This window comes from Melanostigma gelatinosum, assembly GCF_949748355.1.
Source record: "Melanostigma gelatinosum genome assembly, chromosome: 13".
NCBI classification, from domain to species: Eukaryota; Metazoa; Chordata; class Actinopteri; order Perciformes; family Zoarcidae; genus Melanostigma; species Melanostigma gelatinosum.
The window spans coordinates 336332-351681 of NC_136646.1; the positions used below are offsets into that span (position 1 = coordinate 336332).

General features: G+C 40.7%; 1 protein-coding gene across 1 annotated transcript in view; it reads left to right on the plus strand.

Annotated features, from left to right (window-relative positions):
- Positions 1-13773: 13773 nt before the first annotated feature.
- The window catches only part of LOC306786939 (ornithine decarboxylase-like), a gene marked incomplete at both ends in the record, with an annotated part of 29191 nt that continues 27614 nt past the window's right edge, over positions 13774-15350 (plus strand). The window contains 2 exons of the mRNA XM_079281891.1: positions 13774-13819; positions 13934-13977. Coding sequence (XP_079138017.1) covers positions 13774-13819; positions 13934-13977 — 90 coding nt within the window. The remainder of the gene's footprint in view (positions 13820-13933; positions 13978-15350) is intronic.

A 15350-nucleotide genomic window follows, 5' to 3' on the forward strand; every position in this document is an offset into this window, starting at 1 on the left:
CCTCAGGGTAGACCCAGAACACGCTGGAGAGATTATCTATCTTGTCTGAACTGGGAACCCTTCTAACCCTAACCCTTCCCCAGAAAGAATGGGAAAAGGTTGCTGGGGAGAGGGATACATGGAGTACTTTGCTTAGCCTACTGCTAACTGATGACGATGGATGAATGAATGGAGAGGGGTGGATTGTATAATTCCTGTGTAAAACCCAAAACAGGTTTTGTCTGGGTCTTTAAAGGGATTGTTCACTCCAAAATAAAAAATACATATTTTCCCTCTTACCTGTAGTGCTATTCATCAATCTCGATAGTTTTGGCGTGAGTTGCCTAGTTTTGAAGATATCGGCCGTGGAGCTGTCTGCTTTCTCTCAAATACAATGGGACTATATGGCACTTGGTTTTTTAGTGTTCAAAGCACCGAACAAATACATTTCAAGAACTCAACAGCAATGTCTGTTTCTGGAAATTATGACCATGTCAATCTGATTAAACAGTGCCGTTAATACAGCGGTAGTAAGTAAACAATTATAACAAGTACGTCCACTTCTCAGAGAATTGCAGCCATCAAATATTTGTTTAGTATGTAATAGCTTCAAAGGTAAAACGGCACTCCCATTAGCAAAGATTTCACAGATAACTGACTGACTCCTGTTTTCGCATGCCTTTAGTCTTGTGTGGTTTTTGAGAGTTTTGGAGACATTAGGAAACGGAATAATGACAAAATAACTTATAGATTACTGTATATCGACATAAATAAGCTTTAGTTTGAATTATGAGTACACATTTCTACACAGCCTAGGTATGTTACCATGGTTACCATCTCCAAATGGCCTTTTTTGGAAAGCGTCTAGACATACTCTTCGTAAAACATGTGTAAAATATTCATTTTCTGTGGTATTGTTATCAAATTTGAACTTGGACTAGGTAAGGCTTCATGCTGTGGTCCCATTGTGTTTACCAGCTAATAAGTCCCAGCTATAGTCATCTGTTTGCAAAAAATGTGTGTTCAAACTTATATTACTCAATGCCAGTAGCACTTACAGTGATTCTGACTGCTGGGCTAAACACTTCAGAGTGTTACCTTTCAAAAGAGACCCTGCATGTACTCCAAATGGTTCAAGAAGAGGGTACTGGATATGCGTTTTAGGCTAATTTTACTGGAGTGGTGGTCCAGGAAACACAACATGCATTGTAAACCATCTCATGTGATGCTACTCGGCCAATCAAATATCGGTATTCCGATAAACTTCTCAACTTGAGTGAAATTTACACACAGGGGGGAAACGGGTCGAGAGACCGAGTAGTCGGAGAATAATACGTGAGTCAGAAGTAATTTGACATGACGTTCTTCAAAAAGAGAAAAGTGGACAGAGAGTCTTTAACCAAGAATGGACACTCTTATATGTTCATTCTTCCCACGGGCAGTTTAAAACCAGTATGTCTCATATGTTCAGAGGTCGTGACGATTATTAAAAGCGGTAATGTGAAGCGCCACTACGAGACAAAGAACAAATATTTTGAGCAAACGTACCCACTCACATCCAAAATGAAGTCACAGATAAGAAACAATCTAAGAGCCCAATATAATCAGAATCCTAACACATGAATTCGCTGACCAACAAAGATGTTAACAGAGAGGAATAGAGCTGAAACAAGTGGTTTTAATAACCACAGATGTAATCCCTGCACACAAATATCTCTTATTAGAAGATGAGAATATATGTTTTTTTGGTTGACATTTTCGTATTATTATAGTATTAGAGTATTTATTATATATAATTCATCAAGTTCAATTTGAAAAATGACAATAAATATCGTTTAGATATTATTTAATTGAACTTTCTTTTTTTGATTTGACAGTCAGTTGTTGACTACGTACAGACGCTACTTCAATATATATGGGACTAAATCCTGCAAGTTAGACAATATTGTGATGTTCTAGACCTTTGCATGAGGAAATGCTCTCTAAATGGGCAGGTCTGCCATGGTGAAACTACAACACAGGACTACAAAAAAGGCAACTAAAATATGACCCCGTGAAATCAATCAAACTGTAGCATGCAGACTATATAAAGAGCTCCTCTTTATATAGAAACCGGAGCTCTTTCCTTCCTGCTGATATCACACTGAACAATCAACATGCTTCAGTAGAAACAATTCTCTCGTGAAATATCAATAAAACTGTTCAATATCAATATTTCCTTTGTGCAATAATGTAGATTCAACTGTTCTGTAATATTTAGCTTTTTAACAGTTTAATAATTACATTTATTGTAGGCCTGGCTTGTTTATTTATCTTGTTGAGAATTTGTTTGACAGTGTGCTATATTTACTGTTCATTTGATTTCTTATTCTTGTTTTGTTTTACTTATTTGTTAAATGTAAAGTCAAATCAATAAATACTAGGGGTGTAACAATACGCGTATTCGTATTGAACCGTTCGGTACTAGGCTCACGGTTCGGTACGCATGACGAACCGAATACGTTTGAATAAAACAATTTAAAAAAAAAAATTCTTTTCTTTTTTTGAAAAACCTTTATTTAAGATAAAAAATCTCTTTTGCAAGATGTAAGTAACAATACAAGATGTAAGCAACATGTAAGTAACAATACGACATAACATTAAGGAGCAGTTTTAGTTTTTTATGCTTATGTGTTGCTAAGGAGACACATCAGAAGATGGGTCACTCAGGTATAGTTCCATCATTGTTCAAAGTCAAAGAATAACTTTATGATGTTAGTTGTAATAAATAAATATATTTTAAAATCAAGTCCATTTCTCTGGCATTTATAGTTTTCTACTGTACCGAAACGTACAGAACCGTGGCTCCACTGTATCGTACCCAACCCAACCGTGAATTTTGTGAACCGTTGCACCCCTAATAAATACATACAAAACTAAACAAAATGGTTGACACTGTCTATTCATATTCATCGACATTAATCCCATTAGTTTATGACCGTATGAAAATAATTGTTAAACCTGAGCAAAATAGGCATATCATCGGTTTTCATGGACGGCCGAATGGTGCGTCACTGTAAATGTTGCCTCCGCAGGGAATTGTGGGGCGGCATTATCTTCTTTCCTTTCGTAAAGGAAGGTCCGGTGTTTCCCATGCCAAAGGAGCTATGAAAGGAAGCATTGAAGCACCTTTCCTTAACATTTAGAGAAATTCGAACAGCTCTTATCATAGCGACCACTTAGATACTTCCGGGTCATTTCACTCAGTTAGGAACTTTCTTTTGCAAAAATACTTTTCGACCGCAGCCCATGTGTAGCACCACACCTTGTTGACAGCTGCGCCAGTAGAACCGCCCTTGGAGGGGGTGAAGGGTCTCGGCGTTACCTTAGTGCCCTGCCCCCACCAAGCCATGGCTGATATAGAGAACTCCCAGGGGACCAATAGCTGCGAGAGGTCGTTATCCTGGAGGAGTGACTGTCCCTACCGGTATGGTTAACTTACTTGGAGTGGATTGAGCAGTGACCATTTCCAGAAAAACACCTGCTAAATGACAGCGCTTCATGAAGAAGAGGTTCCACTATTTCGCCTAGAATATGCAAGCAAGTAGAACCCAGCAGAAATACACTCTCCCCACTGCCTCTGCAGCAACACGATTCACAAATGATCTGATGATTTTTGATACCAGAGAGGTTGTGTGAGAAAACGGAAACGTTCTTCTTTTACATTCTACAAATAAATTCAGACAAACAGCCAGGCAAAACAAACTTGAACTTGACAGTTATCATAAATGTTTTATGTTTTTTTAAACATTGTGAACAAGACATGTTGGTCTCAACCGCAAGTTATAATTAGTCTGTAATAGAGAATGGTGTTCATTTAGTAAATGATGGTCCCATTTAGAGTCAAAAAGACCATAAAGTGTGGTATGCGTTAGGGAAACCAGCCTTGTGATTGTCTCTACGCAACTCCTCCGCAGACCATATATGGTCACTTCCGTTCACTGGTTGCAAAAAACGAAGATGGCAACGGCCAAAGTCCAAGATTGTGATGGCCAAAATGCCGAACTGGCGCCTTCAAAACTCCAGTCCACAAACCAAAAGGTGACGTCATGATAACTACGTCCACTTCCTATCTACAGTCCATGCCTCACCTCCTCTCCATCCCTATCCTTTCTCGTATGTCTGAGGGACATTGTCTGTTATTTGTTCCATCATCGCACCACTGCTATATGAATCTTGCTGTGGTTCTAATCATTATGTTACAAAAATGTACTCGATACCGATGTAAAAATCATTACACAGGACATTTATTCTCGCAAGAAGGAGACAGGGTTGAACACATACAAGTTAATGCATCAAGTAACTGCTCAAAGGTCTGTCTCTGAGTCTCTGCTATATATGCTGAGGAAAACCCACAAGTGCATTGAAACAGAATGATTTGCATAAGGTCTGGACACTAAGGATAACACACAAGTGCGTTGGCACAGAATGATTTCCATAAAGTCTGGAACGTTGTTTGGACCCGTTTCTTTGATAATTCGATCCGTCTAAGGTCATCTCATCCTAATCAGGAAAAGTCATGGTTGCAAATCAGCCTTGCGTAAACACTGTCATGCTGAACAGGTTTATTATATCTTCTTTAGGACAAACAGATGAAATGCTCATCAAGTCGGCAGCTGTGATACCTAATCACAAACCCAGCTGAGACACTTAGTGTGAAACGAAGTTCACACAAAGTTTCACATGAGGACACAGATCTTTGGAGACGCAGAACATTCCTTAGTTTTTTCCCCAACACATTATAGTAATATTGTTAATCATTATTGTTATTGTCTAAGCCTAAGTCAAGATCTATCTTTAAAACACAGTGAAACAGGTCAGTCAAGCTTTAATGCCAATGTTTAAACAGGTCAGTCAAGCTTTAATGCCAATGGTTAAACAGGTCAGTCAAGCTTTAATGCCAATGGTTTTTTTTAATAATGCAATTACCTATGCAACAGGATAAGGTGTAACCTTTCCATATCTCAGTTTGCTGTCCGACTGTACACATCGCAAGCTTGTCACACACTAAACTCTTGTTCTCTACCTTTTGTGAAAACTGAAAATATGGGTAAGTTTGAGCAACTATATTCTCTTATACTTTTCTTTCTAGGCTTTATTATTGAAATTGTTGTCTGTGATGTATTCTACTTACATAAATAAATAAGTACATTATTTTTCCCCTTGAAGATTTATTGTTTCTTTCCTATTTGTGAAAATTTGATGGGAAATTGATTTAAACATTGTAAAATATATATTTTGAACTGTGTATCTTAACCCTATTTTAACAGAGATTTGACTGTTGAAATCTCTATCTAGAAATCGAGTGTGGGTGTTAGATGGAAGAAATAAAGGAAAGACTTTAAAAGCAGTTCCTGTTTGCAATGTATTCATGGATGTAAAGAAAGTTATCACTGGATTACTTTGATGCCAAAGAAAACTAAAAACCGATTACCGATAACGATTACCTGACAGATTTTTGAACCTTTATTCACGCTGGACATTATTACACGACATATTTATATAAATTACTCTTTCATGTTAAGCAGATGTCAACAGTGAATTGGAATTTGAAGCTGGAATACAATGACAAATACTGTTTGTTGTCTAACCTAGACTTACGAACCTGGCTGAGACAGGAGGCCCAGCTGAAGAAGATGATCCTGGTTGTTGTCTTCTTCACCTTGTTCCTGGATAATATGCTACTGTCAGTGGTTGGTAGGTTCAGACATACAGTTGTGCAATACATCTCAACACTTAACCCTTTTGCATTCCTTTACAAATGATTTTCTCATGTCCTTAGTAGACAAGAATGTCAGTGTAAAAAAATGCTACCAAACAATATGTATGAATATTATTGTCCGTTACGTTGAATATTTAATCATCACCAAAATTCATTCGTTTTCAGAAATGTAACCTTTTAATTCCAGCTTGTTTACAAAATGCCATTGTTGTTTCTTTATGTAAAAAATATTTGATTTCCTGTATACTAAACAACATGATTTTAATGTGTTAAAAATGTTTGTGCTGTGGCAGATTTGAAATAAAACTCTTAACTTGAAACCTCAATTTTCCCTGAAACTGCGATAAAAATACTGTATGTTTTAGTTTTAATTTCCACTTTCACTGAGCTATCATTGTTTTGAATCACTGATCAGATCAGCATAAAACATAATGTTATAACTTTTAGAGATGCCCCCGATTGTTTTTATGACTGCGATATCAACTGCCAATTGTCGATGAGCCATAACGGCCGATACAGATCAATTTTGTTGTTTTGTCTTTTGTCTTTTTTTCTCTTCTCCTCCAGTCCTCTACATCTATCTGACAGCTGAAGTTACTTTTCCATATTTTGGTGGTACATGCAAAATGTCATGTATAAACATTATTGTATCAGTGAGGAGATGCGGTGCTAAAAATATGATACAATATAATGGTATAACACCAACAGGGACCATTTATCTGCATGAATACTATTGTTGATACTTTTACAATTTGCTAAATATACAATTGTTTTTACTTAAATTAAATATGTTTTTCAGTTTGAGTTAATTCCAGTATTCTTTGATTCAACATATTTAAATGTGACTACCTTTAGTTCAATAAATAGGTAAAGGATATAGTATTTTCCCACTACAATGGCTTATTCTGAATAATTTATATTATTTTGAAGCTTGCTATACCTGTAAATTGATGTAGAATAATGTGTTGATGGATAAAAGGGGACTTGCCTGCATGAACTTAACAATTTACTTCAAACTAGGGAAAACGGGTCATGGTCATGAACAAGAAAGGTGCCTTCAGCAGAGTGAAGATCTCCGTCAGGTGTGTCTGCAACGACCAACGCATCGTCAAACTGATTTCTTTTAACCCTTACATACTGTTTATATTTGATACCTTCACAGTATGGTTCAGGTCAATTTTGACCCAGATCAAGAATTCCCTCATAGTAAGTGTCGATACCTCATTTTAAACTACAGATACATTTAGAATGTCTAAATAGCTTATGTCTCATTCATAAATGTATGATTAATCCTTAATAAATGTTTCAGAGAGCAGGGAGAGTGTATTTTTGTCAGCCTTCTGACCACGTGGTGCAGAGACAACAACCTCCTTCTGAATAGCAGCAAGACCAAGGAGATTATTGTTGACTTCCGGAGAGGCCACACTCAACACCCACCACTGACCATCAATGGTGCTGACATAGAGAGAGTGAGCAGCACCAAATTCCTGGGGGTGGACATCAGTGAGGACCTCTCGTGGACAGCCAACACAACATCACTGGCAAAGAAAGCCCAGAGGCGCCTCTACTTTCTCCGCAAACTGAAGAAGGCAAGAACACCACCACCCATCATGTGCACCTTTTACCGAGGCACCATTGAGAGCATCCTGACAAACTGCATCACTGTGTGGGGCGGAAGCTGCACTGACTACAACAGGAAAGCCCTGCAGCGCATAGTGAACACAGCTGGAAGGATCATTGGTGCCTCACTCCCCTCCCTGCAGGACATATATGACACTCGCCTCACCCGCAAAGTGACCATGATTGTGCGCGACTCCAGCCACCCCTCACACAGTCTCTTCAGCCTCCTGCCCTCTGGGAGAAGATACCGGAGCCTCCGTGCTCGCACCACCAGACTCTCAAACAGCTTCGTCCACCAGGCTGTTAGGAAGCTGAACTCTCTGGAATCTCTCCCTCCTCTCTTTTAAGACTCCCCATGTCCAACTGCTGCTAAATACAGATTGATAGCTTTTTTTGTTTTTTTCTCTTATTATATATATTTATTGTCTAAATGTTTTTTAATGTTTTTTAATCTATTGCACTGTATTCACTTTATATGTTTATGTTGGACTAGAGAGAAACGTCTTTTCAACTCCCCTGTATGTTCAGTACATTGTGGAATTGACAATAAAGCAAACTTTGAACTTTGAACTTTTTAAGTTTTACAACATTCGTTTTTGGACAAAAACATCTACTAATACACATTATCATGTCCTGTTTTACATAAGACATAAAAACATAAAAGCCATAATGATTTAAATATATTGTGTTGAATTTGAAAATGGCATGACCATTCTGGAACTGTTGGAATTCATAATATAATCATGTTTAATCATTGCAACCATTAAACGCTGTCCTAACTGCTATCTCATAAGAAATCATAATTATCAATATTAATTCAACACTTACCACTTAGAATACAAAACATTACATAATAAAATGCTTATTATAAACTCGTCAATAATCAGTCAGTAATCAGAGCTTTCTTCCACGTTGTCTTCCTGCTCTGACACATCCTCCAAATCACTATCAACCTCCTCATCTTGGAAGTACAGATCAAGGGCCTGTTGCTCACTAAATCTTGCTGCCATGATGTCAGCCACTGAAATGGTAGCTCAGGTACCTTTATAATGTTATGACCCCCACCCTCCCAACCCAAATTGATTCAAATTTGTTACTTTGTAGATTATTTTATTGCATTGCAGGTGCTTGTGCTTGCAGGTGCTGATCTGCGACAAGGCACCCACTGACCTGAAGTCGTCGTACAATACACTTCATACAATAAACTTACCCAACTGTAAAGCCCGCTAAGCAGTGGCTGAGTGGCGGCGAGGTACAGCAGTGTGTGCACTGGGAGTACCGTTAGCGGTTAGCCAACAGGTAGCTTTTAATAAGGGGTGTTTTGAAAAAGTTCCAAAGTCACCAAAACCACGAGAGGTCCTTGAGCATGCAGCCATAATGCGGCCTCCAAATATTATGGAGTTTGCCACAGTAGAATGCAAGATTAGCCGTGGACAGACACGGAGGTCCACCAACGGACAATCAGACTCACACAGTCAAACACACAACCGAATATAGAACCTCACCCAAGGTTTATGCCTGGCAGAGATAACAACGCTGCATGTCATTTGTTGGGAATGCTGCTGAAGGTATCAAACCGCGAGTTGAAGATTTTGTTGTGTATTTATTTGTTGACAGTACCCATCCTTCCAAGTTACCTGTACATGATTGGCCAGGCTCCCACCATCACTCCTGGGAACAGCACCGACTTAACAGTGAATCCTCCCGTCAACCAGTCACTGAATAATAGATCAGTGATTTTGGGCTCCACATCTGCACCTCCGCACCAGACCCCAGCTCTCTCCATTGATTCTACCGAGGCCCAGAAATTCCCCAAGTCAAGTTGCTCTTATGCAGATGCTCATCTGGATGAAGTCAACATCAAAGTAGGACTGCTGTTGGCCTCCAAGTCCACCATACAGCTCATCATTAACCCCTTTATGGGGCCACTTACTGACAGGTGAGTGACTTTGATCTGTGGGAAATACGCAGACTTTTATCAAGCTCCAAAATACATGACTCACTTTGCCCTACTTATGCACTGTATATTTTACAGGATTGGATATCACATCCCAGTGTGTGCTGGTTTCTGCATAATCTTCTTTGCGACTACCTGTAAGTATTGCATTAGAGGGCATTCAGACAACAGCTCTGCATGTAAAAAACTGTGTGAACACTTCAAGGACAAAGATGATACAGCAGTGATTTGTAAAACCCTGAGTTGTATTATATACAGCTGTGCAGAGTTCTGGCGTCTTTTATGTGACATAACACGCCCCCACAAATGTATGGAGCCAAATGCAGGTCAATAGTTTTGACCATTTGAAAAAAAGAATTTGACCCTGAAAGTTCAAGTTGTGGTCTTGAACATTGGAAAATACAGCAATGTATTCAAAATAAAAATAAGTGAATGAAAAGTTTATTTGGGTTGAATGTAATTTTTATTCAGTTCTGGAATTTTTTCAAATACATTTTTTTATTCATTTTTCACTTTCACATATATTTCGATATTTGAGGTCTTGTATTTTTCAGTTTCAGATTTAATATTTTCAGATTCAGGGGCGTGGCATCAACTGAGAGGGGGGTGTAATCATGAGTGACAGCATAACAAAGAAGGCTGAGGACTTCCTCAACCACGTTGCCTTCAGGCAATGCGAGAGTTATGATTCAACACTTTCTATACAGCAGTGGTGGGCCGTCAGGGCCTGCAAGGCCTTCTCTGCTGGCCTAAACAGAATCACAAAGTTATAGCTATTTTATAATTTTATAATTTTTCTGAAATACACTACATGTATTATAATTCATAAAAATATTTTTTTATCTTATTTTCTCATTGCACAGCTACTGTCTTCCTCAGTTGCTCTGCTTCCAGTGCAGCTTGTTTTAAGTAGAGCTTTTATCCAATCAGATTCCACCTCTCTAGGTAAGAAGAGAGGCCCCAGGCCTGCAGACTGACAAGTGAATCCCTTTGCAGTTTAAGTGAAGGGGGACGATATTGTTGATTGTCATAGTGTTCAACCAATCAGATCTTTAGTTTACATGTTGGGCGTATTCTTTGACGTGTCAGAGCCTTCAAACTGGCCTACAAGTACGTCAGCATTACGTGCAGCTCAGTTTCCATGTGCGGCTCTTCAGTGTGTGCTGTGATTGGTCAGTGGGCGAGCGCGTGACTATCGTGAACCGATCACGTGGTGCAGCTCAGCCAATCAAAAAATGGGCATTCTGACAAGTAGTTACAGCCCTAGAAACGAATAATAGCTGTGGCGCCATCACGAGGGTGTAAGATGGTATTTCAGCTGCAGGACAGCAGTGAAGGCCCAGGTATAAAATGCACGGCCCACCACTGCTATACACTAAATCCATGTGAATGCAGTGGGGAAAACTGTGAGCACCAGCTATCCTGAAGGAAACTTCGGAGGGAACCAACAACTGGTTAAATTTGTCTTTCGCCCCTATACCTTAGGTCGGACGACAGATTTGCACGTCAGGACCGCCACGGGCCTCCACCAGAGTTTTCTCTGGCTTGACCCTGCCCAGGCGTAGTTCACCATCTTTCGGGTCCTACCGCAGGAACTCACGCTTCACCTCCCCGACGGTGCGGGCGAGACGGGCCGGTGGTGCGCTCAACCCCGCAGGGTCGGGATCCCACCTCACCTGGCGCGCTGGCCCTCACTTTCATTGTGCCACGGGGTTTGCTTCACCCTCTGATTTGCGTGTGCGTTAGACTCCTTGGTCCGTGTTTCAAGACGGGCGAATATCCTCCGTGGCGGTGCGCTGCGACCGGCTCTAGGTCGGCTTGGAAAGGCTCACGGCTCCGGATGGGTGCTTTACATACATGGCTCCCCGTTCGGACCTCGCCACTTCCCGGGGCCGTGGACTAAGTACTCGCTGCGCCCTCTCTCCCTGTGGGGAGGGACGGGGGCCCCTGCTCCCGGCGCGACTGTCGACGGGGGCGGACTGTACTCAGTGCGGCCCAGCCGCGTCACCAGGCCGGGGATCGGCTCAAGTAAAAGGCGTCAGGGGTCTGCGGCGAGGGTGAAGCCCCGGTGAGGTGGGATACCGGCCCCGTGGGGTCGGGCGCACCACCGGCCCATCTCGCCCGCACCGTCGCAGAGGTGGAGAGTGAGTTTGTGCGATAGGACCCGAAAGATGGTGAACCACGCCTGGGCAGGGCGACGCAAGAGGAAACTCTGGTGGAGGCCCGTAGCGGTCCTGACGTGCGAATCGGTCGCCCGACCTGGGTATAGGGGCGAAAGATTAATTTAACCAGTTGCTGGTATATATGAAAGTGAAAAAGCTGACATTACTGGCAGACTTAAGAACCAGCAATGTTAGCAAAGACTTGGAAGCAGTACCGTTCGCTAACGTTGTTCAAAAAGTAACATTACTGACATATTTATGACAGGAACATCAGCTAACATTGCTGTCATAGACTTGAGAACCAGTAATGTTAGCTAAGATTGCTGTCATAGAATTAAAGTATATTAAATACAATGCTGCTTATCAATGTAACAGGTCAAGAAGGTAAATAAACTTCTGAACCAGATATTTTGGGGGGCCTTGATGAAATTGACCCTGGGCGTCTTGTATTTAGTTTTTCAATGGATAGAAACATTTGATTCTTTCTACAGAGTCAAAAATGTCAAAATTTAACACATTGTTTTTCCCCACAAAGACAGAAACGTATTTCTTGGGTGTTATTAATCTAATCTTCACTTGTTCCTTGGAAGTGTTTGCCTTTTCATCTAGCTTCATTTTACTGCTGCTGGCCAGATCAGTGATTTAATTAGGGCTTTAGTGTTCATGTTCATGTTCAAAAAGATTTGAAGAGAAAAAAAAATCGATCCCATTAACCGACTAATGATATTATTATTATTATTAGTAGTATTACTTTTGTTTTTCAGGAATGAGTATGCTGGCTGATGAGTACAAAGAAGACAAGGAGAGAGGGCGTGCAATGGGTATATCGTTTGCTGGATTGGCTTTAGGATTGATGGGTAAGTAGATCATCCGATTGCACACTCAAAATAAAGAGCTTTTGGGTGAAAGTGTTTTAAATCTGCTTGATTTTACATGCACATTTGATGTCTACATCTGTAGAAGATGTCACGAACATGAAAAAAAGTTATTTATTTTTAACTCAACACTTACTCTCTCTGAAATAACTTGTGATTGGCCAATGCGGAGGTGCAAGGAGGTCTAGTTTACCCTCAGACCACTTGAATTACAATGCTGAACAGGGCTCCAGACTAACTTTTTACATTTGTTGCACTGATGAACAAGCAGGTAATTTGATAAAAGCCCCAAAAAATGACAACCTTTCCTACAATGTCTGCAGAATGACAGATTTTCAGTATTTTCTTCCACCTCGGGTTGAAACACCATGCCATTTTAAACACTTTTTAGGTGATCTGTACAATCGAATGATGTGTTGCGGAAATGAGGCTGTGTTTTTCAATAGACCACACATCCAGGATCTTGGAACTAAACAAATGTAAAGTAACACGCGAGTAACTTGAAATGGCATCTATCCAATTATATGTTACCACTAGGGGTGTAACGGTTCACAAAATTCACGGTTGGGTTCGGTACGATACAGTGGAGCCACGGTTCGGTACGTTTCGGTACAGTCGAAAACTATAAATGCCAGAGAAATGTACTTGATTTTAAAATATATTTATTTATTACAACTAACATCATGAAGTTATTCTTTGACTTTGAACAATGATGGAACTATACCTGAGTGACCCATCTTCTGGGGTGTCTTCTTAGCAACACATAAGCATAAAAAACTAAAACTGCTCCTTAATGTTATGTCGTATTGTTACTTACATCTTGCTTACATCTTGTATTGTTACTTACATCTTGCAAAAGAGACTTTTTTATCTCGATGGGACTACCTGGTTAAATAAAGGTTTTAAAAAAATAAAAAATAAATTATTATTTTTTTCTTTCAAATGTATTCGGTTCGTCATGCGTACCGAACCGTGAGCCTCGTACTGAACGGTTCAATACGAATACGCGTATCGTTACACCCCTAGTTACCACATATATTGACAAAACTAAAGAGATCTGTATTAAAACACATGTACAAAACCAGAGAGTTGTAAACATTTTGGATTGGCAATATGAATAAAATTCTACTCCAGTAAATGTGATTTTTACTATCTTTCAATGTAAATATACTGTACATCGTCATATAGTGAATGATGGGAAAAATCACAAGGTACTTCATCACATTGATGCAATAATAATTGGGATAGCCTCCAGCTCAGACGGATGGAGCATTTACCAGCATGGCGGTCTGAATCATAGACACCTAATCATGCTTCTACTCCATTGTTTAACTTTTTCATTGTAATTATCAATTATTTCTTTCATATGCCGAAGCGGGAGCTCCATTCGGCAGTGTGATGTATCAGTTTGTTGGCAAAATGGCTCCATTCCTGGTCCTGGCTGTCATTGCTGTGTTGGCTGGAGGTACTGTGGAATATTGTACATAAGATGAAACATTTAATCCTCCTCAATAAGAGTGAAACAGTTGAACGTGGTGTTGTTTGTCCATCAGATTGTCCTGTCTCCCTATCCACACAGGTTTACATGCCCTCATCTTCAAACCATCGCGTCTGCAAACAGAGGTACAGTGACATATTGATTCAAAGAAATACCTCTCTGAAAATGAAACATTGACCTCTTGAAAGATCTGTGTACAACTTCTCAGTTAAATTCTACTTTAAAAACTACATTCTATTTCATCCTTACTGACCGCCAGAGGCAGTGCTTAACACTGGATGTATCCCGTCTCGCGCATGCGCAGGTCGAATATTTATATCAACAAAGTCACGTGTGACCTCGGATGACCACCGTCATCTATAAGTTCCGGTGTCATCCTGAGCTCAGTCCTTTTTTTCTTCTCGCGTCGCAGGTTAGCTACCATGGTAGCTTAAACAAGGATGTGTCTACGATCAAGACATATTAGAGCTCGTCGCTGTAGCCTTGTGACTACCGGTCGGAGTTGCGGTTCTCTCGCCCTCCAAAGGCTGCGACGAGCTGTCCCTCTTCGGAGGGAACGGTGTGTTCGCCGTTCGGACATCGAGCCCCGGACTGGTGGACGCCCCTATCATCGGTCGTCACCAGTCTGATAAGGGTCAGCTAAGTCGTGATGACAGCAATCGGTAAGATCGATTAACATTGTTTTCTATAACAGTTGTTTGTTCCACGGTTGGCAGAGCGCTTCCGCTCTAGTAATCGAGTGGCGCGCTAACGAGAGCGTAGAATTACGCTGTCGGCCCGCCCTTCACAGTGTTACGGCTATCACAGTTAGCAGAGTGTTCCTGCTCAGGCAAACTTTGTGAGACACTAGATCCGCATTGGCGTTGTGTACATGGAGATTTAATCTTTACATCTGACGTAATTCGCAGTTAGCAGTGTCTTCACTCAGGCTAACTTGGATGCTAGCTGGGACTGCGTCCATCAAACTTTGTAAACCTTACGGCTGTCACAGTTAACAGAGCGTCCCCGCTCAGGTTAACTCAGTGGGAAACTAGCTAAACAAAGCTGGTACTGGGACTGCGTCCATCAACTTTGTATCCTTACGGCTGTCACAGTTAACAGAGCTGTCACAGTTAACAGAGCGTCCTCGCTCAGGTTAACTCAGTGGGAAACTAGCTAAACACAGCTGATACTGGGGCTGTAGCCATCAACTTTGTATCCTTACGGCTGTCACAGTTAACAGAGCGTCCTCGCTCAGGTTAACTCAGTGGGAAACTAGATAAACAAAGCTGGTACTGGGGCTGTGGCCATCAACTTTGTAGCATTACAACGATCACAGTTAGCGGAATGTGCTCGCTCAGGCTAACTCGGTGAATGCTAGTTATACTAAATCAACATTGAGGTTGTGCCCATTGATGGTTTTGACGCATTACGGCGGTCGAGTTCGCTCCGGCTAACTAGACTAAGCTAATACTCGGTGTGTCCATTGATTGTTGTAAACATTATGGACATATCGGTA